Genomic DNA, 26,682 nt, shown 5'->3' on the forward strand with positions numbered 1-26,682 from the left:
CCAGGTGTGAGGGTTACTTACATTACTGCCAAGTACATTTATTTTTTGTAGGACAAAGAATGCTTGAGTTCCTGTAGCAGATTCTACTAGCAGTACTTTATTTAAGAGCAAATTTTAGCTTTAGGATTTACCATAAATAGTTACAAAATTTATTTTCAGAATTTTGTTTGTCAAGAAATTACATGCAGAATTTCTTTTTTCCTGCTGTCTGCAGCTCATGGTTCTTTACTTAACACTGATACTTGAGCATTATTTTTCTGAAGAGTAGATCAATATCTTTCAATTAGGACCCTTTTGCTTTTTTGTTACTGAGTCCTCTAAAGGATGAGCTGTTTCCATGTGACAGACCTCTTGTGGATTAAGTGGAAATCTGAAAAAGGTTATGTGATGGCTTTTAGAAAGAATATCCGGTTTCATTCAGCACGCTTTCAAGTAAAGATCAAAAAATCACTGGTAGCTCTTCCAGTCACTGAAATGAAGAGGTTGAGGTGTGCAGGACTGCCCCAGAGCTACTTTTGCAACTTAACTAGGGCTGCACTATTGCTGAGACTCCTGAATGTGACACACCTTTGGAAAGAGGAGTTTTCAGTCTTTGTCCAACAGTTTGCAGATTCTCTAATGTGGCTTCAAGTTCCCCACTGGATTTCCACAGGTACAGGTAGTTTTAGAGTGGCATTTCTAATAGACTAATTCTTGGTTTTCTTGTGCCAAATGAGTGTGTGGTATGGAATATCCCTTTGGCTGATCCAAGTCAGCCATCTCAGCTACGTCCCCACCCAATCTCACTGCAGGCATGATCATTGTTTCACATTCATTTATTCACAAAATTCTTGTCACTTTATAGCTGTGTTTTTCTGCTTCTTGATTTGAAATCCCATCTTCACCATTTCTGTGAAGTCAGTGCCCTCTGAAGACCGTGTGTCACTAAAAGCCATAACTCTGAAATATTAGCAGTTATTATTTGCACTGCAGTGACACCCAAAGCTGTTGGTCAGTGTTGTGTCTGACCAGGAGTGCAAGTTGGGGTCACAATTAGGTGAAGCACCTGCTTTGGCCTGATGACTATTGTCATTAAATCTTCCAAAACAAGTGCTCTTTAAGATAAATGATTACATCAAAATTAATGTGTTTAAGACTAATTCCAGAATGCAGGTTTAGTTCTTTTTAGGGAATAATGTAATGCAGATGCAGTTTTCTAAATGTGCCTTTAAAAAAGCCTTGTACCTTTTCCCATAGCTTTTCCTTTGTGATACAGAATGAGTTGTGCATTTTACAATGTGGGGCTTTCCCCTTCTGCTGAGCTCCTTGACTGTCTCTTGCTTGCACAGAGTTGAAGGAAACTCAAAGTAGAGAGAGGTGACTTAAAAAACATTGTACTACATTCAAAAAGATAAAAATAAAAGAGCAAGTAAGATCTGGAGAGCACGATTTATAAGATTAAAGGAAATTTAGCAGCTTCTCAAATATATGAAGAAAACTACAAGAGGGAAGTCAACAAAATATTTCCATGATGTCCAAAAGAAAAAACAAGTCCAATATTTAAATAGAACCAAAGAAAGTTCAGGTTGTAAGGGGAGTGTATGTTGTCTGAGCCACTGAAATAGGTTGTCCAGTAAGGATTTGCCATCTCCACTTGACATAAATATGCCAGATTTCCAAGTACTATAACAAAATTTCACATTACCCGCAGTTTTACTGGCCAGTGTTGATCTGTAAAAGAAATTTCTTCTAAAAAATTGCCTGTGCAACACCACTACTTTCAAATGGGTCTGTGTGGAGTGGTAGAAATAGTGTTTCATTGGAATCTGGTGCAGAAATACCTTGGAATCTGGATTTTACAGGTGTGTGGATCATTTTCCACAGACAAGGAGTGCAGCCCTGATAATAAATGATTGGATGCTGTTTGCATCAGACTGAATGTGAGGAGAGATTGAGACACGGCTTGGATGAGCTGGGTGATTTCTCAGGGTCCTTCCTTGCCTGGTTTTCACAACTGTGTAAACACAGAGCTTGTAAACTTTGAAAACTTGTTTTGGAATGAAGAACAAAAGCTTCAGAAATTAGCTAGGTTTTTGTTTACTACCCTGCAGATCTAGATTATCGATGGTCACCCCCTTTACTGGGTTTTGGTTTTTTACAGGTCTGTTCACAAACTTGGATAAAACCACTTTTTTTCCCCATTTACCAAGAAGTTTGTCATTCTGTTTGCCTTAGAGCTTAAATGTCTTGTTATTTCTGAGGTCCAGACTGTATTTAATATTAGTAACAGTGAATCACAGGATAAATGCATTTATTTTTTCTGTGACCTTAAAAATATGCAGCATCTGTTGCTCAAAAGCAGGTGTGGGCACAGTTGTGTGGAGTTCTAGAAATCACTCATGTTAAGGATCTCTATGTGTTGTTTGTGCATTTTTGTTTATATTTATATGATTGCCCTGAAGTTTGATCAACTAAAATGAATTCAAAACAGCAATAGTTTTTTTTTAAATATAAACAATGATCTAATAGGAAAGCAAATATTTGTGTTATGTCCTATCTTCATGAGAAATTTGTGTAATGAAAAAGATGGATTTTAATTTTTACTTTTTTTCTGTACTGAGGTTTGCAGTTGTCTTGAATTCATCAGTTATTTTACTTCATATTGACTTAGATTCCCTTTTTAAAACAAAACAAAAATTCAAGACTATCAGGCTTTCTTTAAAGCAAATTCAAGGCATTCTTCCCCACATCTGATCTTCTCAATGAGACTGTTTTTATAACTCAGCCAAATCTTAAGTCATTTTTCTAAGAGAGACAAAATACCCAGTTACTTTGTTCTGTTCTTCTCTATTCTCCATAGCAAATTACTGGCAGGTTCTGCCAGTGCAATTTAAAATAAGGGAGGGCAAAAGACAGGAAGTAGAAGTCAATGGGAAAATGAGAGCACTTTTAATGGGATTTGGCTGATGTGAAGTGTTGGCTGTGGGCAGGTGAGGCTGTGCCTGGCTGGCACTGGCTGCAGCTCTAATCACACCTGGGGGCTGAACTTGGCTTGGGCCTGGCCACATTTGCCCAGGAATTTGGGGTGGCCAGGGGGGGCCAGGGCCCCTCCCCAGACAGGCACCACTGTCCCTGCAGGCCTGGGGCTGTTCCAGCTCCAGAATGTGCTGCCTTTCCCTCCTTATCTGGGGGAGGTTCTCAGCCCCTCTGTTCCCAGCTGAGTCCTGCAGTGACACCACTGTCACCTGTGAGGAGCAGCAGGAACTGAGTTTTTCTGTTCAACCTGCATTTAAGCAGCTTTGTGTTTTACTGCTCATTGATTGTCCTGTCTGGAGCTGTTTCCTGATGGGGAATACAAGAATTATAATGGGATGTGTAAATTAGATCCTAAAGCCTGTTCTCTACTCAGGCACATGTAAGACTAGACACATGCAAAGAATTTATATTTGTTTAAAGCACATTAGAAATGTATGATAATGGCTTTTACAGGTTTCTGAAGTCTGGAGATTTTGTCAAGATAAGCACTGCAACAAGACTCATGTGCCAGCCTGGAAGAAAAGTGTTCAGTGCAGGCTCTTCCCTGAGTGCTGAGTGAATCTTTGCCACAGTGACTAAGGATTATTAGTATGAGAACCAGCTAATCTGCTTTTATTCCTGGTGGGAAGAAACAAGAGCATTGCTGGTTGTTAAGGGTTTGTCATTATTGCAGAGCAAAATAAAAGTAATTTTTACAAAAAGCCCTAACAAGAAATATTGTAAAAATTTTACCTGTGTGAGGCACAGCTGGTTTTTTAGATGATCTCAGTAACTGCATAGTTGTAGTCAGTTTGCTTCTGTGTAAAAACAGCAGTGCCACAAATATTATAATGTGTTTTATCTGGTTTCAGGTTGGTACAGAGGTGTTTCCATTAAGAAGCCAAGCGTCAAGGTAAGCATTTGTTAATTTAATGGCAAATTAAATCTATTTTACTGTTGCAATCCAGTAAACTTTTCATTTTTCTTCTCTAACTTTTTTCCTGTGGGAGGATTGGATTTCTTTTTAAATTGAGTGATACTCATTAATCACTCAAAGGATCAGAAACCTTCCTGACATGTAACATGTAATTTTTTCAGCATTTATAAATCTCATCCAGGTTGATCCTCTCCACCCTACTCCCCTAAGAAAAGCATAGGTAGGTGATATTGCATTGCTTAAATGCAGCATTTTAAAGAACACATTTAATAAATTGAATCATTAATCTAAGACAACTTTGAAAAAAGTCTGTTGGAAAAGGATCTTGTAAGTTGTTGGGGGTGATCTCAGATTTTTGCAGTTTAACCATTTCATTTGGTTATTTGCCATTTTTTCCCATTGGTTTTGCTCTTGGAGAACTTTTTTGACTGTTCTGGTATGATTGTGAGGACATCTAAGTTTTTTTTAAATGTTTGTATCCAAACATGCCAATAGGTGCTTCTATATAAGCTTCACTTTATTTATTATCTGTTGGTTTAAATATTGCTTGCATTTAAAGAGAGAAGAGTACCAGATTCCTCATGTTTACCTAATACCTATGTATTATGGACTATAAAATTACCTGTATTACATTGACGTGACTGCAATACTCCTTTAATGAAATGCCTGCAGTCATTGTGTGTGTTGGTACTTCTGCTTGTGTATGTGTTCACTTTTGATAGGAGAACCTTCCCTGGTTTCTTAGATACCAGAAATAAGCAGCATTAACCAGAGTGAACCAAACAAGGAAGTGAAGTGGCATTTCTTTTCTTCCTGGATTTTCATGAGGCTGAAAGCAAGCATGTTTACTGTTTTCCTGATGAAGCCATTTCTCTTAGATTCAGCTTTTTTCCTTCTATAATTTTAGTCTTGCCTACGAAAAAGAAGGAATTTTCCTTAGCATTTGGAATCTTATGTACTTAATGTTCCTTTCAACCTGCCTCACCCCTCACCCCAAAAATTTTTCTTTTGAAATTGTATGGTTTTAAAACTCTAAAAAGTGAAAGCCCACACTTGATTGCTGACATTTTTGTCAGAGGCTGTCAGCTGTTTTTAATCCAAAGCTTTCCAATGCTGCTTCTGTATTTCCCACTGAAGTGCAGGTTGCTGTTCTTACTCACTGACTGACTTTGCTGTTAGGATTCAGGGCTGTGTCCTTTAGGGACAGTGTGGAACACTGGGAAAAGGTTGGATTAAATTCCCTTTTCCCCACGTCTCAACACACAAAAGCACACTGGCACAGGCAAGGTCAGAGTCCAGCCCTCATGGGAACAGCAAAAGACAAATAGCTGGAGGTGTCCCAAGTGGGTTTGAGCAGCTTTTCCTTGGAAAGGGAGAAAAACCCACAGCTCCAGGGTATGCAAGTAATAGAATACTTCTGTCCTTGGGGGTTCAATGCAAATTTGATGGTGGGCTTTTAGTTGTTGTTTAATTTGTCTTTTTAAACCTCTGTCTGTGTCACCCCCAGTCAGCATCAGCCTGCTCTGGGAGCTGCAGGTGCTGTGCTGCAAACTGCAGGGGAGCCACTTTTCTGGTCTTCCCAGGTGGGGGTTTGGTCCAGTCTGGTGTCCTGGTCTAAGACAGATTCAGAGTCAATTGTTACTAATCTGAATGTAGAGTTGTGGCTGGCAGCTCTGACACAATGGTTGTTTGTGGGGGTTCTTAAATAGATATATTGGGCAGTTATTTATTGTGGCTTAGGTTACCAATCCTGAAAACTGCAAATGTATTTTTCTAATGGACTGAATTTTTTCTCTTGCAGGGAATTTTTCCTGCAAATTACATTCACTTGAAAAAGGCAATTGTCAGTAACAGAGGGTGAGTATTTTTCTTTCTTTTTAAGAAGCTGCAGTGCTTTTTATTTAGAAGGGAAACAAAGAAATAATTATTGAAATTTACAGGGGTATTTTAGTTCGTTAGTATTTTTTTTTTGTGTATGAGGGCTTGAAAATTAAATGTAATTCTATAGAGTTGGGAGGTGGCTTGTTTGTTTTTAATATAGCAAGAATCAGGTCTGATGGTTACTCTTGTTTGCTTTGGCTCATAATATTGTAACTTTAGAGGTTTCATCTGAAACACATGCATTTAAAGAACTCTACTTATATTCTTCCATTTCTGCTTGTTCTCTCACTGGCAGAATACTGTATTTCCCTATTTGTTATGGAGGCACCAGTCAGTAGACAGCCCATCTCATTTACCTTCAGATTTTCAGAGTTGTACCTGTGTTACCTTGAATGTTTTCCAAAGGATCCAGCCCTCCCCACCTCACCCAAAGAGTGACTGAAGTGCACTGCTGAAAGCTTCTGCCCTTCTCTGTGTTTGCATTCACGTGCTGCTGGCAGTGGGTTTGTTTCAGTTAATGGGAATAACAACACTGCTGGAAATGTCACGTCAGGGAAGTTACTGACTGGGGGCTCTGGACCTGCAAAGTTTCCTGTGAGATTGACTGAGACTCCTGAAATCAATATCTTGTGTTTTCACTGCTGCTTGTACTTGCATATTCCAGATAAAGGCTGCTGTGGGGAGATTCATAATTGCAGTGTTTCAGACAGTGACCTAAGGCAACAAATTAAATGGGGAAGATAAAATGTATTAAATGGCTCTTAGTGAACTACCTGTAGAAAAACAGGTGACTTCTGGTTGTCTTGAATTGTAGATTTGTTCCCAAAGGGCCTCAGTAAGGGCAGCTGCAGTAGTGATGCTTCATCATTTTGGGGTGTAATAAAATGCTATATATTGCATAGAATAACCACTCCTAATGTGTACTGCCCTTAGGGGAAGGAGCAGTTCCCTGAGATGTATAGTTAATTAGTCCTTAATGTTAGTTTAGAGTTTGTGAAGGGCAACCAGTTCAGGTACTTACTGGGAAAGCTGATATACTGTTTAAAGGTATCAAAGCCTTGTGCACCAATTGACACAACAGAATGTAATGCAGTTCTGAACCAGAGGGGCATGGTTATTTCAGGTTTTGTTTGAAAATTCTTTGTTTCAGAATATATTTCAAGTGCCATTTTTAGCACTTATGAAATAACAGAGCATGTGTTAAAGCTGGCAGGTGGTGTTCACTAACACCACACAGCCCTGCTCACTGCCCTGCCCTCCCCAAACGTCCCTAGACACTTACAGGGACTGTCCCCAGGGCTGGAGCAGCCCTGCTGTGGGGACAGGCTGGGAGAGGTGGGGCTGGAGAGGAGAGAACACTGCACAGAGCTGCTTGTGCCCTTTCAGCAGCTAAAGGGAGCTTGGAAGGTGATGGGGAGAGGGCCTTTGGCAGGGTCTGGAGGAGTCAGACAGGGGATGATGGGATTACATTTAAGGAAGACATTTTGGGCTGTGGATAGTGAAACCTTGGCATAGTTTGCCCAGGTAGGTGGGGGCTGCCCCATCTCTGGAAGTGTTCAAGGCCAGGCTGGGTGGGGTTTGGAGCAATTGGGACAGTGGAAGGTGTCCCTGTCCATGGCAGGGGGTGGAATGACATGAGCTTTGAAGTCCCTTTCGGTCCAAGCCACTCATAGTTCTCCTTTAATGGTTTAGCACAAAGGAACAAGTTTTATTCTTTTGATTAGTGGATAGATCCCTCAGATTTCATCTGCAATATTGAAAATGCTTTCTGGATAGGACATGTTGGTAGACAGCAGGTATTTTGGGTGGTTTTGATACTGCCTAACATTGTTGAAAGGGGGAAAAATTTGTGAAGGACCCCACTTTACAGGCAAGTTAATTTAACATGCTGTAGTAACGAAAACTTTTCATTGACCTTGATTAGAATGAAATGATGTCTTTTGGACAGGTAACCAGGAAATGCCTCACATAGTTTAATCTTGTGGAATATAATGGAGTAACAGTGGCTGTGACTCTGGAGTTGCTTCAGTTTCACAACAGACAAAATGATCCCCTTAAGATATTCTCCTTATGTTAAACAAATTCAAGTTCTGGAATTCTACAAATTACTGCACTTTTTACTGTCACATTTCTTTTCCTACTTTTTCCAGGGTACATTTCCTAATTTCCCCCCTATTTTTCACAGGCAATATGAAACAGTTGTTCCTCTTGAAGATTCAGTGGTGACTGAAGTCACAGCGACGCTGCAGGAATGGGCCGTGCTCTGGAAACAGCTATATGTGGTAAGAGCAGTGCTCCTCTCCTTGTGTGCACATCTCTGATACCCTGGGAGGAATGTTGCCTGCCTTTGTGCATTCAAAATCCATCAGAATCAATATCAGAATTGTTGGATTCCTTGTATTTAATGGGGGCTCCCCAACTGCAGAATAATGGATCATGTGAGGGTCACATGGACTACACTGGAACTTTCTGCAGTTCTGAAATTCTACCCTCTGATCTGAAAACTTCATTGTTATACAAAAGGCAACAATTTTCAAGTGCTATTAAGTATGTAAGAGATAATATAATACTTTTGCAAGTCCCATCAAAGACTTTCAAAAATTATTCAGCACAGTTTGTAAGTAGTTGTTTTATTGTCTGGAGTCTGAAAGGAGAGCTCAAACTATGGGAGGTTTTGTACAATTGTTCCTCCATAAATTAGGAGTAGACCCTAGGATAAGTGTGTTGAGTTTTATACACATCTTTCTTATATAATTTTCAGTTGCTGCCACATAATGTCTCCTGCTTTCATCCCTCTTCTTTTCTTACATTTTAATAGCCAAAGCCCATGACACAGCAGATAAAAAACTTGAGCATTTGAAGGTATTTTTTCCTGGCTTTTATTTTCTCTTTTTAGCTTAGTAATTGCAAGCCTTAACTGTAGGATAAGGATCAAGAACTGTAGGTGGTCTAAGCTTGCATTTCCTTCCTTTAGAGAAATACCTCTACATAGAGCTGCAGGAGCTTTGTTTCCTCATTCAAACCTGCAGTGACAACAGTTACATGTCTAGGAAACCAACTCAGGAATGATCCAGTGGAGTCCAATGCATCTCCAGCATAACCAGCTGTGTTCTGTGCTTCAAAAAGCAATCAACTCTTATGAAATCATAACTGGTCCCAGTTCTTCTATGGGGTCAGATGTCCCTGGAGGTATTCTCTTGGGAAGGAGCATCTGATCTAATGCAGGAGGGGTATGGAACATGGTACATATAATGTTTTATACCACTCTTTACACCTAGTTGTAGGGGGATAGAATATAAGAAAATCTAGTGTAGAAGGTAATCTTACCCCTAAGGAGCTGCAGCTGGGCCAATTATCAAAGATTAGGAACAGGCCTGGCTTTAACAGGCCCCAGCTGTAAGCAATGAGAAGATGCTATAAAAGAGTGGAGGAGCTGCTTGAGAGGGGAGCTGGAGTCAGTGGCTGCTTTGTGAAGAAGAAAGAGTCAGTGCTCTGAGGAGCTGTGCATGAGAAACACCAGGAAGGTATGGAACTTTTGTGATAAGGAGATAACAGTATGGAACCCCTGCAGTAAGATGCCAACACCTCGTACTCCTCCTTTTTCCATTGTATATACATACCTCTCTGGGTATGGGGATAAAGTGATCTTTTCTGTTTTCCTCCTGTAAGATTTTCTTTCTCTCCCTCTCCCCAGTGTCAGCTGAAGATGACAACAGTAATATTGGCAATGGTATTAAATTGGAAAAGGGGGAATCATTTTACCTACAAATGAGCTAAGCTTCCTTTCTACTAAAGTATTTCTTTTTTATTGTTAACACCAGTTCCTTGAGGGGAAGGAGAGAGAAAGCTCTAGGTATAAACTTTCATTTAGTGATTTTTCTTTCTGGGACTGCTTTCTATTGTAGCTCATTATATTTCTTATAGCATTGCACAAAACATTATTGTATCCTTAAATAACAGGAGAAAGAATTTACTGTTCTCATGGAACTTTGGAAGGAGGCATCTGCCCCATGACAAAATTGGCAGAGCTTCTGAGTGGAGAACACATTGTTTTGTGTTGTGGGTTTTTTTTCCCCCAAAACTTCTAACAATTAAGAATTCTAATCTAGAAATAATCACAGAATTGTTTAGACTGGAAGAGACTTCTTGAGATCATCAGCTGCCTTCTCAAGCAGGGTCGGTGAGACCCTGACAGGACTGCACCAGCCGGGTTTTGAGTTCCTTCTGAGTGGAGGCTCCCCAACCTCCCTGGGCCAAGCTGCCCATGTTGGAGCACCTTCAGTGATTTCTTATCTGCACTGATGCAGTGCCACAGCTTCTCTGGCAGAACAATTGACACCATTGTCAAGTGGGTAACTGACATTTGTCCCATCTGTGGGCTGTACATTGGAAGCCTGAGGAAATGCACTGAGGTGCCTGTGGCCGAGCTGGGACTAGAATTTTATGCTTAGTGTTCAGGCTGGAAGCTATGTAAGGACATAGCTTAAAATATATTGAAAGACTAAATGGAAATCCTTGTTTGTTGTTGGATCAGCACCAGCAGAAATTTTTATTATTCCCAAACTGTAATAAGAATCATCTAAGAAATGTAATTAATGTTATTTATCATGCTGCTGTGCCTAGTCAGCTTAGTAGAATGTTTCTTATGTAGGGGAAATTCAAGTTCTGGTTGTTGCACAGACACTCTCAGTAGGTCAGTGCCTGCAAAGGGCCCTTCACTGGTCAGTGGGGCTGCCAAACAACGTGAGCAGCCTCTCTGAACATCTCTAAATAGGCTTAAATGTTCATCTCATGCTTTTTGGGGAGCTCCCTACCTGGATTGTGGTTTGAAAGACCAAGTTTGTTTCAATTAAAAATTCCCAGCAGTTACCTTGGTAGTATTGTTGAGGTGCATTGTAAGGTTTGTGTTTGTCTCTCAGTGAAACAATGGGAGCTGGGATGTAACACCCAGGAAGCCTGCAGTGATTAAAACACTGCCTGGAGAGGGATGCTATGTTCTTCCAAGATAAGGAAGTTCTGCTGACAGAAAATTGGAGGGAGGAGGAGAACAGTGAGAAATGAGAGGGTGAAGTAAAGCACAGCTTTGAGACAGTTGCAGAAAATTAGTTGGTGTAAAATATTGGGAATCTTCCTCATTTTCTTCTGACCACAGAGATTCTGTGCCAGTACTGGGAATAAACTGTGCGTGGGGAAGCTTGGATGGGTTTGAGTTACAGGAGTTGTGTAGCAATTTTAGTTTAGATTTCTGAGAAATATATATTAGAAAGGCTAGCCTGAGATCATTGCATTGCACAGGGCTGTGATATTCTTTAAATTTTTGCTATCAAGGTGAAAGCCAAGTTTTAGTCGAGGAGAAAAAGGCATTTGTCCATAATGAGTTCACAGAGAAAGGGCTGTGCCTGAAATGAATTTGAAATAGAAAGATGTATGATGTGTTGTTTGCTTTACTGTGATAACAAATTATGCTCCAAGTAGTTAGATTCTGATCATATAACTCTTTAAATACTGACAAAACAGCAAGGTTTTTTTTAAAATGCTAGAGGTTTTTCTCCAATTGGAAAGCAATATAAATAAAACTTGGATGGAAACTCTCAGAATCTGTTATTTATATAGGATGGGATTTTTAGCAAAAAACTATAACGTTGTTAAAAATTCTATGCTTACTTAAAAATAATCTATTTTAAAATAGATTGAGTAATCAGGAATAGAATTTAAATATTTATTATTTAATAAAGGAGTAAAGATGATAGTACTTTTATGGTTCTGGGGACAGACTTTTTAGCAGGGCCCATGGTGGTAGGACAAGGGGTAATGGTTTTAAATGAAAAGAGGTCAGATTCAGACTAGATACAAGGAAAAGGAATTGTACTCTGAGGGTGCTGGGGCCCTGGCACAGGTTTCCCAGAGGAGCTGTGGCTTCCCCATCCCTGGAAGTGTCCAAGGCCAGGTTGGACAGGGGCTCGGAGCAACCTGGGACAATGGAAAGTGTCCCTTCCCATGGCAGGGGGTGGAGCTGGGTGAGCTTTAAGGTCCCTTCCAACCCAAACCTTTCTGTGATTCTATGTGAAGAGCACATTTTCCCCTATTTCAATGCGTAATCTGTGTGCAGACAAGGCAATGTTGTGCCACTGGAAAATGGAAAGCATTTCTTTGCCTTCTGATCTGTATCCAGGCTTCAGAGATGAGCACTGAAACAGAGATTTAGTAGCAACTTGGCAAAAAAAACCCCACTGCTCTGTTTGACCTACTTGGTTTGGGTTTTCCTACTTTGACTGCTATTGTAAAAATCATTGGGAGGGAATTCACTGTGAGTGTGGATCTCAGAATTTAAAATCTGTACTGTGCAGGCACTGGAGTTACTGGTAATGTGGGTAGGGTTACTGCTAACCACAGCTGGCCAGATGTGTGTTTGTGAGTGTGTGTTTGCACACCCTCATGTGTTTGAGTACTGTCAGTAGGTGCACAGACCCAGTATCATGTGGTGTTGTTTTGCCTGGCTCTAATACTCTCTGTTCATTTGGACACCATAACTCTGTCCTTCTGTGGAAGCCTAAGAAATGCAGAGGAGGGTTTTAATTATTGTTTCCCAGTTTTGCAAAGGCAATAAGCAAAAGATGCCAGTGATTCCCTTCCCCAGTCCTGTACTTAATTTGGAGTGGCGGAGAACGGAAAAGTGAGATTATTGGTGTACCACTGTAAGCAGCTGAGCCTGTTCTGGTGCCTTCTCCAAAGGGACAAGGAAGAGACAGCAGAAAAGCAAGAACAAACCTTGGGGAGCCTTGTTTAGGCCCAGAGGTGGATAAAGATGCAAAATTGCATTTGTTACAGTGGAATGGGTGTGTGCAGCTCTCGGTAGTTGCCCACACCAGTCTACTGACTTCTGTTGAGACAGCAAAATGATACCAGTAAGGTTGCTAACTTTCTCTCTTACCCTGTATGTGTTGATAAGATTTGTTATTTTTATACTACTTCTAAATAAAGGATCTGCAAGTTCTCTGTAAGCTTTTGTTAATTAGGTCAAACAAGACTCCTGTGAGTTTTTAAGTCAGCTAAGGAGATCACTGAAACTCAATGTTGGTGCACAGCAGCTATTTTAACTGTAAAAAAATTCCTCAGAGTCTAAGTTGTGATGTGAGGACTATTTCTGTTGAGAGAGCAGATGACTGTGGAGAGACCAAGCATAATTGCCATTTTAGAGTTTGGTCAGATCAATAACATTCATTTGTTACTTTTATGCAAGGAGGAGTGGGGAATCTGTGGGGTGACTTCTTGTCCACTTTCAGCAGGAAGACCTAATGGTGTTGGGAATAGGTGGAATTTTTGCCGGCTCAGTGTGAAACCAATTTCCCATTGGCTCCTTTTAAATTTCCTGAGGGATCCTATTAAGGAACAGAGTGGGTAGCAGGACTTGGTGCAATTGCAGCTCTGTGATTTGGGTGGTTTTGGGTGTCCCTAAAATTGAAGCACTAGTTAAAACTCATCTTGGAAAATGCCATTCACTGAATCACTAAGGTAGTTTACTCTTATGGGGTTCTAGGAGACATTTTTATTCAGTGAGATGTGCTTTGCTCTACATCTGATAAAACATGGAATTGCTGATGCATTTTCTGAAGTATGTAGGCAGAAGAAAATGTGACATGACCTAAAATGGATGTGCTGCATCAGAAGGTCTCCCTTCAAGGAACAGAATTTCTTCAAGTCAAGGCTGAGCATATTAAATACACTCTTAAATTCTGTGCAAGCAGACTCCTGGAAAGATGAGGTATTTGTACCAAGGCAGATGCACAGAAGCAGTACTGGTTGTATGCATGGCCCTCTTTCTCATTTTCATGTCATTTTCAAGGTTACCTTGAAGGAAAATTCCTTTAGGATGATTGTCCAGGTTTGTGAGTAATTTTAAAAGAATCTGAAGAGCTTGTGAAACCTCACTTGACATTAACAGAGAGACTCAGAGTTCCTACTTAAGAAGACAGGACTCTGGATAATAGTGTTCAGCAGTGCTATGGATACTTTTATATCTTTCTGTGTTTGAAGTGAAGGATGACTCTTCATGAGGTGACCAGGAGCTCAGATGGGAGTTTGGGGCAGCTGATAGTCTCATTAAGTGCTGCACAGCATATAAGGGAAATTAGGAGTAAATATTTCCACTTCCAGTAGCATCTAGTTCTTCAGTTCCTCAGAGGGAACAGTGCACTGAGAAATCATCTCATTGCTTAGCAACTGAATCTGAGGCTTTTAGCAGATTTGTTATTTGATTACTAGAATATAGTTGAAGATTTTTCTTGATTGGGTCGTGATGGGCGTGTGCAGAATGATTTGGAGAATGCAGAACAATGAACACTTGAGCATTGTATGCTGAAGGTGGATATTTTTATCATTCAGTATCTTTACTCATGGAGGGGGAACCTGGAGATAAACCATGGAATGTTACAGGCTGGAAGTGACCTTGAAATATCATCTGGCCCAGCCTTTTGTCAGAAAGGGATCCTGCATGGGATTATGGAGCACCTTGTCCATATCCAGTGAATGACTGTTTTTCAGACAGGTGTTTCTTTCTTACATGGGGATGAAAACTCTCCTGGTGCAGTTTACACCCATTGCCCTTTGTGTTTTCCCTGTGTGTCCTCATGGACAGAGAGCCTCCATGCTCTATGCTGGTGCTGCAGTGCTGGGATGGCATTCACAGGGAGAAAGGACCCAGCTGCTTTTGTCCTTGCTCACAGGCCAGGATCTGCAGCCCTCAGATCATCTTTGTGCCCCTCCCCTGGACCTGCTCCAGTCTGTCCCATCTTTCTGGAGTTGTGGGGACCAGAATAAACACCTCAGGGTATAAGTGTCACAGTGTGATTTATATCTGCTCATTATATCTTAGGCATTTAGAAGGTTTTGTAGGTAAAATCAGAGGCTTTTGCTGCTTGAGTTTGTTGAAAAGTTGAGTAGAAGCCTTTCTCTTGCTGTGTCAAATTGAGACTTGAATTTACATCAATGTATTAGCTATGGTTTCTTGGAGGTCTTTAGTGGATGTCATGACCTCTCTCTACATTTCTTCCTCAGAAGAGCAGTATTCATGTAGAAATTACACTTAATATTTATTAGGTTCCTGCTATAAAATGCAATCCATTTCAGTACTTCTCCCCTTAGCACTAACTTGCTGAAGCTCAGTTCAACTGCTTCATACTTTAAGGTTATAAAAGGTTCCCATAATTATTATTTTTTCTTTCCTTAATTTTAAGAAATTTTATGTAGTCACTTTCTCTTAGTGATTTGTGGAAGACTCTGAGCTCTAAGGAATTAAAATAGGTGTAAGTTTTTAGGAGAGTAAAATAAAATTTGTTTGTAAGCAAGTCTATACCATGAAAATCTGAAAATCTATTAGAATTGATTTGAAAGTTACTTTGCTTTGAAGAGCACAGGATGCTATGGCAGTTTATTGGATTTGAACAACAGTATAACAAGGAGCCATAGATGCAGTACCTTTTATTTAGTGCCACATACAGATTTATGGTATCATTTAAGATTATTAGGATCAACTAGACAGTTTTTATGTATTTTCAAACAAACAAAAGGTTGCCTAGAAAACAAAACCTCTGAACTATCAATCAAAGTGTGTGGGAGGAATATATGTTTTGAGTTACCATGGAGATGGATAGATTTTTAATAGATTTTAAAAGTAAAGACAGAATTAAATGTAAGTCACCTTCTGGTGTCCTTTGCAAGTCCTACTGTGACAAATTACATGCAGGGTGTTTTATAACCTCTTGCTTTGTAGGGAAATGTTATTTAGTCATTGATATGGGAGTCATTGACATTGATAATATGCTCTTTTATTTTGGTAAATAAAACAGTAGTTGTATTACTGATGCTGACATTCATAGCAAATAGTGTGAGGATTTGGAGAGGGTTTGTTAGATTAAATTTTTCAAGTATTAACTGGTTTATAGTTAACAAAGAGCTCTTGCCTCTTTGAATGGTATCCAGTGTGCCTGATGCAAACAGTGCTACAGTACATGTGTAAAGTTCTTGTGTGATATTAAAACACAGGAATTTGATTTTATTGAATGCTGCTTTAAGACCAGCTGGGAAAAGCCAACAAGGAAACAGAATTTACTCAGAGGAGACCACTGGCTGACCTGCGGATGATTTCAAGCAGTTTCTTTTGCACTGTAAACACACTGAATGTTGAATTGCATTAAGTAAAGGAAAGAAGGTTTTAATGAAAAAATTGTACAGAAGTTTGAGAGTTTCTTCATCTGTCACTGGAGAAAATCACCTGAGCTGGTCTAAGTCTGCTGATGTTGTAGAATTGCATTTGAAGTACAGGCAAGTCGTAGTGTGGTTGGAGTTTAGTATCCCAAAGATGGACTTTGAGAAAACACAGCAGTTTGGTTTAGTTTAGTTTTTAAAGAACAGAAAATTGAGAGTGGGGGAGAAGGGCTAGGAGAGACTGGCAGTCTGGCTTTATGGAGTGAGTGAGCAAGGTGCTGTGCATGGATAGGGCTTACAAAGGAAAAGGCTGATCATCCCTAGTGGGTATTTACTGGAACTAAAGAGACAGTTTGGATTTAATTTCATAGAAGCCAGAAATTGTTTTTCAGCAGAAAAGCAAAGAGCATCTGTCCTTTTGGCAGCCTGGATGGCACTGTGGTCCATGTGGTATCAAGAAGTGTCCTTCAGTCTTATCCTCATTTATGCCACTTTCTACTGTTTCTGTCCTTAATACAAAGAGTGAAAAAGGCAACTAGCCTAAAACAATTTCAGTGATTAATAGATATTGTAATTTAAATATCCATACATAACAAAATTATATTTGTTTTCTAAGAGGAGTGGGTAGGAGAAAGTTTCACGGATGGGAGGGGTAGAAAAATCAATGTTATATGGATCAGTGTAGCACAAGTGGACTAAATCCTTTGTGACTGGAGTGACAGTGAGCAAACATTGTGGCTGCAGCAGTGGACAGCCAGCACTTGGGCTGCCAAATCTGATTACTCTGCATTGTTGCATTTGGCTGGAGAGGAGGCAATGGCTGATAAACAAACAGGAATAAAAATGCATCTCAATTTAAAAGCTCAGTAGTAAGCCTGGCAAATGGATAGACAATTAATTTTACATGACATATTAAGATGAAATGAAAATATTTGAGATTATTGAAGACCTGTTTCTTCTTTCTTATTTCAGCTTCCAGCCACATGATTGGATATAATGTAGGCATAATTGGTAAATTAAAACTGTTCTAGAAATATAAGCAGGGTGACAAAGGCAAACATCCAAGAACCAGAGAAATACCAGTGTTCCCAATCCAATCTGCTTTGTCCCTAAGGGTTCTGATAAGAATTTCAATCTCTCTGTAAAACCAAGGTAATACATCTCTAGTCTTGCATATGTTTTCTTAAAAATATTGTATGTTTAAAGCATTTGGATGCTCAGTGTTACATAGAAATATTAGGAATGGGAAATATCTACCTTTATGGTAAGGTTTTAATAATTTTTAGTGAACTAAGCCCTAAGAACTGTATGTTGAGCCACAAATGGTAGTGAAACTCTGAATGGTTGTTCCTGGGTCAGTCAAAATAAAGGGAGGTTCTGGATGTGGTCATGCAATCAAAAACTGCTGGAAAGCACAGACAGAGGAAGCAAGGCTAATTTCAGTTGCTGTTTATACACATTTTCTTGAGTTCTTGAATTTCTCTTTGAGCAGACTTCTCATAACAGTTTTTTGGTGACTGTTGGAATTAAGAAGGGGAAAATTAATATAAATTTAATCTTTGGAAACTGCTCACATAATTTCTTAAGTGGTGATTGTTACATCTTGTTTTTAAGTTAATAGTGATTAATGGCTTTTGGAGAAATATGTTCTTTCAGAAATTCTTTTATCTGTTTCTTAAGGTTTTATTGTTTAATAGAAATTAATCATGCTATGCTTTACACATAGAAATGTCTTAAAATAGAAGGAATGCAAAGAAAGAAAAAAAATTGGGAGAGGTTTCTGTGAGAGTACTGGAACTCAGTTTCTCACATTTTTTTGCGTTCATCTTCCTGTAAATTCCATGGTGGTTTTGTTTCCTTTTTAATTTAGAGTAGAGCCTTGTGCTTGCTGGTTGGTCATAGATACAGCCTTGGGTTCAATCATAAAAGCTGATGAAATATCAAAAGAATACTGATTGCCAAGTTTGATTTCAAAGTCTTTAGTTGCTGTCATTGCCATCACTGTACTGTTTAGTGAGAAAGATACTCTGATTGTGTGCTTATCCCTGAAATTATCCTACTGCCTTTGAGGGGGAAAAAATCCATCAGATGATATGAAGAATTAACTCCAAAAGGTATTTAGGGCACCCTAACAGTTTATAAAACAAATACTCATTTCTTTTTACTGCCAGTGCTCCCTGCCACCAATAGGTCAAGATCCAGAGTGTTTAGATGAGATCCAATACATATTACAGAAAAAAACTGTCACTGGAATAATGGAAAACATAAATCATGTGTAGGGTTCTATTATTTGCTGATAATATACGTGTAGCTCTTTGTATCAGTGCCTTCCTGTGGATGTGGTCTGGAGTTTGTGCTGCAGTGCCCAGCCAAACCCTGCATCCCCCAGGGCTGGGGCTGAGGGGCTTTGGGGGTTGCCCAGCAGCTGCACAGACCCAGGACATCCAGGAACCTCCCCTGCTGGAGGGATGGGGAGAAGTAATAGCTTTGGGCTCAGAGAAATGTAGTTACTTATGGATTTGGTATTTAAGGTCTACTCTTTGGTCCAAGTCTTACCCACAGCAGTTAAGATTGTGTGTTCGTGAGACTTGGCACAGGGCTTCCTAGGGCTAATATAACTATATTAATTCTTTCTTTTCACTGTGTTTTGCTGGGCTGGGTGTGAGTTTTGCAGTCTCCCCGAGCTCAAAAAGCTTCTCATAAATCTGGAAGATGCTGAGCCCTGAGTTGGTTATCTGAAGTGTGTGTTTGTTTCAGCAAAGCGACAGAAGTCTGAGTTCAAAGCCCTTTACAGAGCAGGGCAAACAGTGGTGTCTTTTATGTTCTTTGCTGTTCAAGCATTGGCTGTTTGATCTAAATTAAATTGTGGTTGAGGGAGCAGATTTCAGTTTATTCTTTCTGATACATCCTCAGAGTTGATGGGAGGTTTGTGAATGCCTGTTCTGTAGTCTGTGCAGAGGCATTCAGGAGCAGAGCTGAGCCTGCATCCTGTCACAAGCAGAGGGACACTTATTTAACACCTCTCTGGACTCTCCACGCTGCTGTAAGGCAGCACTGCTGCTGAGAGAGGTGGTTTGTCCCCTGCTGTCCCCTCCTGCCTGTGACAGTGCCACCCACCCCTCAGCAAGCCACAGTGGGGTGGGCACACAGCAGCCCTGGGCAGTCACTTGGCAGCTGGCTGGGAGTCTGAGCTTCCCTGCAGTTTGATCAGTGCCCTCCCACTGATGCTTATCAAAAATGCAGGTTTTTGACTGTGATATTACTGAAAGTGTTTCTTTAATTTAAGAGTAATTATTCCAGCTTTCTTCTGTGAATTAGCTCAAGCTCACTTTACTGTGTACAGGTGCATAAACAGGTGTTAAAGTCCCAGAAGTGATCCCTGTGTTGTACATTTCCATTTCTATTACTGGCAGCATGTAATAATATTTTAGGGTAGGCCGGTAAAGTTTTGAAGGCAGTAATTTTATATTGGGAATCCATCTCTGCCGTTCTCTGTGGTTTTTTTTCCTGAAGTCTCAGAACTTGAGGTAATAATCAATGAAGTCTTTCTGGCCTGTATGTGACCTGGCAGGCTGTGCACAGGGAAGCTACCACTTCAAAGGGAGTTACACAGAGATGTTAGCACTTTTGAGGAGTAAAGGAGTAACATTTTTGGTACCAGAATTTTTGTTGTGACCTGAATAGCTCAAGTTTGATTTGAAGTGCTCGTGGCCAGTTACCTTCCACTGCAGGTTCCCTGCAGGTGAGATTCTGCCCAGTGCTGGTAGGTGCCTTTACTGGTACTGTCAAATGGATTTGTTATTTTCTTATTAAAGGGACATGCTTGGAAAGCTGCTTAGATGGAATTTAATGAACTTCTAAAACGTAGCATAGAATAGTGGCTTGCAATAGCAAAATTTTCTGGGTAAATAGGGAAAGTGGAGCAGCAAATGTTTCTTTTTAATCTTTTTGACTGTGTGTTCACTAATGTAAAAGACACTGTAAAGAAACAGGTGTGTGGCAGGTTTTCATAATAGAGTTAATGAAATTACTGTAAATAAAAGTGTTAATTATGGAATAGTTGTTAAAATGGAAGATAGGGAAGAGGAAAATAAGATTTTACTGTGTGGATTTTGGGGTTTTTTTCTGTAACAATCAAACAACTTTATTGTGTATAGGTGTTATTAGTATTTTAATTTCACTTAAATGTATGTGATGATGGAAACTTTTGATCTTGGAAGCTATGGGACATGCTGGATGCTTAGAGAGATGTAGTATATCTTTATATTTCCAAAATATAATTTAAAAATAAACAACTAACCTATCACTTTGAATTGGGAGGTGCCTATTACATAAGATGTGCATTTTTAGAAGACATCAAACCCTGTCACCTTAGTGGAGCTCTCAAAGCCCTGTGCAGGGTGGCAGCTCAGTTCAGGCTGGCTCATGGCTGTGCTGAGGCCCAGCCCCCTGAGTCTGTCAGAACTCCTATCAATTATTCAGTGGCCTCAAATGTTCAACAGACAAAACCCCCGCCCTAAATATTGGGAAACCTTGATTTGTGCTTTTATGCAGTGAGCTCAGCTACCCCATTTCTTCCACCTGACTCTTTCCCCTCATCTGTTCCTTTTTGTCTCATTTTTTTACAAGATCCCAATCCGAGTTTCTCATTAACTTCTTGTCTCCATTTTCCTGGCTCCCTGGCAGGCACTTCCCAGTCAATCCCAGTCTTTATTTGATGAAATTTTAGTGTGTTTTCTTTTATTTCCTGAATTTTGTTGGATATTCCTTGCTTTCCTAAATAACTCGGTTGTTCTTGTTTAGTTGTTACGTTAACTATTATGGAAGAGGACAGTAAAAAAAGTGTTGACTTAATTTTTCCTGCAATTAAAAAATTGACTGGACAATTTGTTTAGCTGCTAAGGAGTGATGTGAAGAGATGATGCAGTTATATCTTGAGGAGGCAGAAGGAATAGGGAAATGAGGATATCCAGTTGCCTTTCAAAAGGGGAAAATATTGTGACCAATTGAGTGCTAAGAAAATACAAACAAACAATAAGTTTTCTGCCAGTTTTTGTCTGGTCCTTGTGTCACAGAACAGAAACAGAATGGCAGTTTGTTTTTGGGGAACTAGCAGCATCACTGACAAGTTTAGAGTCAGGAGGATGATTTTAATGAGGCACTTAGGCTTGCTGTTGGATTTTGGTGTCATACTCTGAAGTAGCTGGTGAGTGTTCTGTCTCGGAGCTGACAATAATTGCCAGGCTTGTCAGCTCTCACTGTGATTCTGGTGCTGTCATCGTGGAAATCTACATTAGAAACACAGCTAAATGCAAGACTTGTGTTTAACAGTTATCCTGTTAACAGCATAGTATTCTGGAAGGAACATAATGATGATTTGATATTTCCCTTGAAGCCACTGCAATGCTGTGTTAGATGAAGAACAGAATGCTGGTATTAAAATAGTTGCAGAAAGAGGAAACACAGGCATTGTGTACTTTCCTTTTTTAAAAAGAATTCTCTTGTGTGAAGCAATCTAAAATAAATCTTTTCTAGTTGTCAGTTTTATTTATCCTAGAAAAGCCATACCCTGTTTTAAGATATAATTTTTTAACACCTCTAACACATTCCACTACTATTTTCCAAGGGGATTTTTTTGTCAGTAAATCTGGGAAATGCATATCTAGGTAGTTGACAGGCTTTGCAAAAGAAAAGCCAGAATTCTCTTACACATGGACAATAGGCTGAACCATTTATACTCCATGTTTATCATTTGTACATTTACTCTTTCCAATGCAAACTCTGGTACTATCTCAGCTGCTTTTTTGAGAACATTTTTGGGCAGTGGATGGCACCATTTTCTAATGGAGTTCCTCCATTTTATTAGAGGAAATGAAGGATCTGTGCCTTATGGAACATCTTTTGCTAGAGGTCCTCAAGTTGGTTTGGCCAGGAACTTCTGATGGGTTGAATAATCTAAGCCATCACCTTTCCTTTCCTGGTTTCTTCTACCCCTCTGCCCTATGATGTTGAACCTCTTTACCAGTTTGAACTCAGTCTAACAAGAAAAAATTTATTTTCTTGCATATAAGTGGCTGTGTAGAGGAAAGAAATGTGATTTTATAGCTCCTGCTGTGGGAAGGATTGCAGTGCAGCTTCATCCATATTGTGAAGCAGAAGGCAATTCAGACAGGAATTTCTGGTGGATTAAATGGGCTGTGCTGCCACAGTGCTAAATTTCAATGTCATAACTGAGTGGTTACCAAGAAAAAGAGTTTTTATATTATTGGTAATAGTATAATGGCATATTTATTATTTTTGTAACTGCAGACTCTTCTATTGTGGAACTTTGATTATTGCCGTGCTTGTTATCTCCATCATGGAGTTTCAGCTTTAAAAATCAGATAGAATTGGGTGAAGAATGTTCACCTGGCTCACAGGGAGTTTTACTGCCTTGTCTTCAGTTTTACTGCACAGAATCACAGAACTGGGTAGGTTGGAAGGAACCCTGGGCATCTCCAATTCAACCTCCTCCCCAAAGCAGACCCTATTAGAGCAGGTTGGTGAGGATCTTGTGCAGTTGAGGTTTGAATTTTTTTGAGGAACCCACAACATCTCTTGGAAAAGGTCTACCCTAGATTTTGGCCACCCACAAGGGAAAAACATCTTCCTTTTATCTAGTTGGAATTTCTAGTATCTGATGCTATTAACTAACCCTTCCTTGACACAATGATTAAAGAAATTAAGTGTAGAATTAAATCTAGCACTTACTAAGTGGTTTAAAAAGAGATGAATTGATAAGAAAGCAATTGAAAATGGAGAATTTTTATTCAGTGCTGCTGGCTGTAATAGGACCTGCAGGGATGTGTTCCAGTCTGTTATTCACTAGTCTTTTTAATAGCAATCAGGGAAAATCAGTGACATAGAAATTGCTGATGATGCAGAAATAGGAAGTTAAGCAATGATTAGATCAGAAATTGTGTGGTTTCTGTCAGACACTTGGCTCAGTTAAACAGCACTGACTCCAATATATCCAAATATAGAAAGGCCCCACAGATGGTGTTTGTGTCCTGAGGTGCAGTGACATGATGGAACATTACCATGGCAAACCAATCCAACATCAGCCTCTTCCTTGCTCTTGACAGCTAAGAGGATGAGAAGTCTTGCCTTTCTAGACAGGGGGCATCTGGACTTGCAGAGGGGGAGAATAATTGAAAAATTCTCTGTATAAATTAATGAGGTGATTGCTGGGCAGCTGTTACTGATCCTGCAGTGTCCTCTTCAGAATAGATGGGGAGCAGCCAGAAAGGTCCAGGGTGATCCATGATGGCAGCGAGTCCTAGGAGGGGAACCTGGAGTGGATCTCCAGGTTATCCAGTGCATCTGAGTCCTTTACAGTGAGTTAAGGTCCACCTATGGCAATTTCAACATGTGCTTGTGTTGCCTGTTAAAAAAAAATGTATCTGCAGCAGTGGATATTTTGCAGCCTCTCAAAAATTCAGTACTTTTTGGACCATCTGAGTCACAGTTTTTTTCTGAAGCCTGTGCTCAATCTTCTCTCCTGCTTGTTATTCCTTATCCTATTTGCCATGAACAAGGGGAAGAGCTCATTCCATTTCTCTTTCCTGCAAGTTTTTGATTTAAATTATTTTTGTAATTTTGTCATTTCTAGTCTAAAAAGTCAGAGTCAAATCCAACCTTTAAAAAATACGATGTTTTCTGGATATTTTCATTATTGCTCAAAAGAATTACCTGTTTGTCCATGTGTTCTTGATGTATAATAGATAAAAATAGAGATATAAATAAATAAAAGTGAGAAGAATGTTCCAGCAGAAACCTGACAGAGTGAAGAGATTACTTTGCACATTTGCTGAGACAAACTGCAGAAGCTGAGTGAGGAGTCAGCCTATTGTGACTTATAAATGGGTGTGTGGAGGAGGGTTGCAGGTAGCTGATTGATAATTGTGGTAATCTGTCAACAATCTGTCAGTTCTCTCAAAGAAAAAAAAGGAGGACAAATCCCAGTATTTACAAAGCAGAGCCATGCAAATTTGGAGTAGTATTGAAGGCACTTCTTAATAATTAGGGTGATTAGCAATAGATTAATCACGGAAAGCAGTTGTTTCTTTATTACTGATATCTTTAAAACAAGACTGGATTGTATTTTAGATGATTTGTTGCCACATTATCCTGGAGGAAGTACGTTGCAGCAATCTGTGAGCAGGTTTCTATGGCATGTGCCCTGCAGGAAGTCAGACTAGATAATCACAATAATCCTTTATAGTCTTGGAATGGATGAATCTTTAAATCTGTTTAGTCAGGACCAGCTGTGTTGAAAAGCAGCATTACTAAAATACAAAAAAAATTATGCTATGAGGTAGGAGATGTGCTGCTCTGATGTGTTTTATATTCTTTCAGGCAAGAGCATTGTATGCAAAAGACAAATGGTTTTTTAGGAGTCTTTGTTTAGTGATGCCTTTCAGAAATGAAGTGCTAATTCTTGTACCCATTTAAACACATTCTTTGTGGTTTTTGATGACTTATCTCCTTGGTGAGGACAGGCTTTTTGGCTATTTATATAGAAACTGTGGAAAAGATTGACATTCAATACCTTTTTTTGGGGCTTTCCTACGTTTCAAACACTGTAGGGAACAGCAGATATTCTGGATATCCTTGAGTGGGAGATCACCAGAAATGGTTCTGTTGCCTGGTAAAGGTGTCAGGGGGAGTCAGGACTGTTCCTTTGCCTTTCAGGCAGGTTTAGCAGTTGGAATCAGCTGTGTCCTGGAGGGCCCTGCTCTGCCAGACGTGCCAGGCAGCAAATAATGCTGCTGACACTGCTTGGCTGTCATTTATTAACTGGAGCTTTTCACCATTCTCCCTGTGCAGTGATGTTTTCCTTCCTTTCCATTTGGCTTTTGTCTGTGGAGCATCCTGAGCCTCAGTGAAAACACCTAACTTCCACCTCAGAAGATAACCCTATTTAAATTAGATGAAAAAAGCTCAGGAACTACCTGCACTCTACACTAGCAGGAATGCTTTGGTACTGTTTTTTAGAATAATGAAATGCCCAGTGTCAAAAAACATGTTTTTGTTCTGGCATTACTGGGATCTTTGTTTAAAATCTACAGTTTTAACAAGTGCCAGCCACAGGTGCCTTTACAAATATTTGCACTGCTTTTGTCACATACGTGAAACAAACATTTTTAAATTGAAGAGGCTGGAATTAATTCTTTATCCTGGGAGTTTTACCTGTTTTCTCTTAGCTTTTTATTTGTAATTCTGCCTCTCATCTTTGAACTATTTTAATTTTTTATTTACCAAAAACTTGAATATTTTACGGAGCGACTGAAAGCAAATATTTAAAAACAGGCTTTATTTATAATTTACATCCTATTTGCTGCATTCTGCTTTCCTTTTTTGTGCTTTTTGTTTAACTGCTAAATTGTAATTTGTTTTCACTCCTGCTGTATTATGGGATGGCTATCAGCTCAGTGCCAGAGTTTAAAGCTCCTCAGCTTCACATGTTCTTTCATGGGGTGAAGTAGCTTAGCTTGCATTTGAATCAGTTATTATTTTCCCAGTATTTTTCCTGAGGCCATGTGTGGAGCTGCAGAAGAAATTACTTGTTTATATAAATCTTACTTTGATGGATCTGGCTCCTCCTAACAGCATATCTGGCTGTTCTGAAGCACAAACTCTCCTCTCACAGAGTATCTGAGTAGATCCTACAGTGTAATTCCATTTGCTTTTTGTTCTCTGGAGGCATCATCCCCAAAACATGGGGGTCTCTGCACCTGAGCACAGCCACCACGGCCTGCAAGGCTCAGAACTGTCCTGGCTTCCCCAGTATTCCTCCTCTCACAAGTTTTGTGTCCATGACCCCTCTGAGATGGAGGCTGTAGGAAAATGCTGCTGGTCATTACCACAGCTGCTATTCTGATCTTCCTCTTTAGAAACCTTTTGTTCATTATGTATAAACACTAAAATCCCAGACTTGAACAAGGGAGAGAACAGTTACATAGTCACTGGTAAGAGCTGCTGGTTCAAGCGTGTGTATCCCTTTATTCTGCACCTCATTTCTCCTCCTGTCATGCTCCAAATTAGGAACATCAGAGATGTTTTGCAGAAATGAGCTGTGGCTCCTGCATTTATTTTCTCTCTCTCTCTTTTTTTTTTTTTTTAATAATGGTGGGAGGCACAAAATGTCTGAGCCACCACTGAGCATTACTGTTAAAACTGTTGATAAATCAACAGGAGTTTGCATATACTGAAATAGCTCAAAGAGCCATAAAGAATCATTACTTCAGTAATGAGAAAATCCTCATGTGTAATGGAATTTTGATTTTCATACTCTCACAATTTCATGTTTCATTTCTGGTGTTTGAACAGAAATAACTGCATTATAATGCACAATAGAAACAGAAAATTTTGAAATTGTAGGTTTTTTAAGTTAGAAAACAATTTGGGTGATCAGCTTCCCTTCCAAAAAATCCTGAGCTTCCAAGTAAGGTGTACATAATTTCAGTGCATCTTAATCTTAGAAAAGAGTTGTGCTGTTTTTTGAACTCTGCCAAGTTATTATTTTATATATCTATTTTATAAAGACAAAATTAGGGCTTCCAGGAAGGATTAGAGTTGTACTAAACATCTGTGTGGAGCAGTAGAAATGGATCAATCTCTATTGG

At 39.6% G+C, this 26,682-nt stretch overlaps 1 protein-coding gene across 3 annotated transcripts in view; it reads left to right on the forward strand.

Annotated features, from left to right (window-relative positions):
* Nucleotides 1–26,682, forward strand: part of DOCK3 (dedicator of cytokinesis 3) — a 185,547-nt gene that overhangs the window by 23,579 nt on the left and 135,286 nt on the right. For all 3 annotated transcript variants that reach the window (XM_059479976.1, XM_059479977.1, XM_059479978.1), the window contains exons 3-5: nt 3,867–3,907; nt 5,733–5,788; nt 7,998–8,094. In XM_059479976.1, coding sequence (XP_059335959.1) covers nt 3,867–3,907; nt 5,733–5,788; nt 7,998–8,094 — 194 coding nt within the window. The remainder of the gene's footprint in view (nt 1–3,866; nt 3,908–5,732; nt 5,789–7,997; nt 8,095–26,682) is intronic.

The sequence above is a fragment of the Ammospiza nelsoni genome, chromosome 11, assembly GCF_027579445.1.
Source record: "Ammospiza nelsoni isolate bAmmNel1 chromosome 11, bAmmNel1.pri, whole genome shotgun sequence".
Classification (NCBI taxonomy): Eukaryota; Metazoa; Chordata; class Aves; order Passeriformes; family Passerellidae; genus Ammospiza; species Ammospiza nelsoni.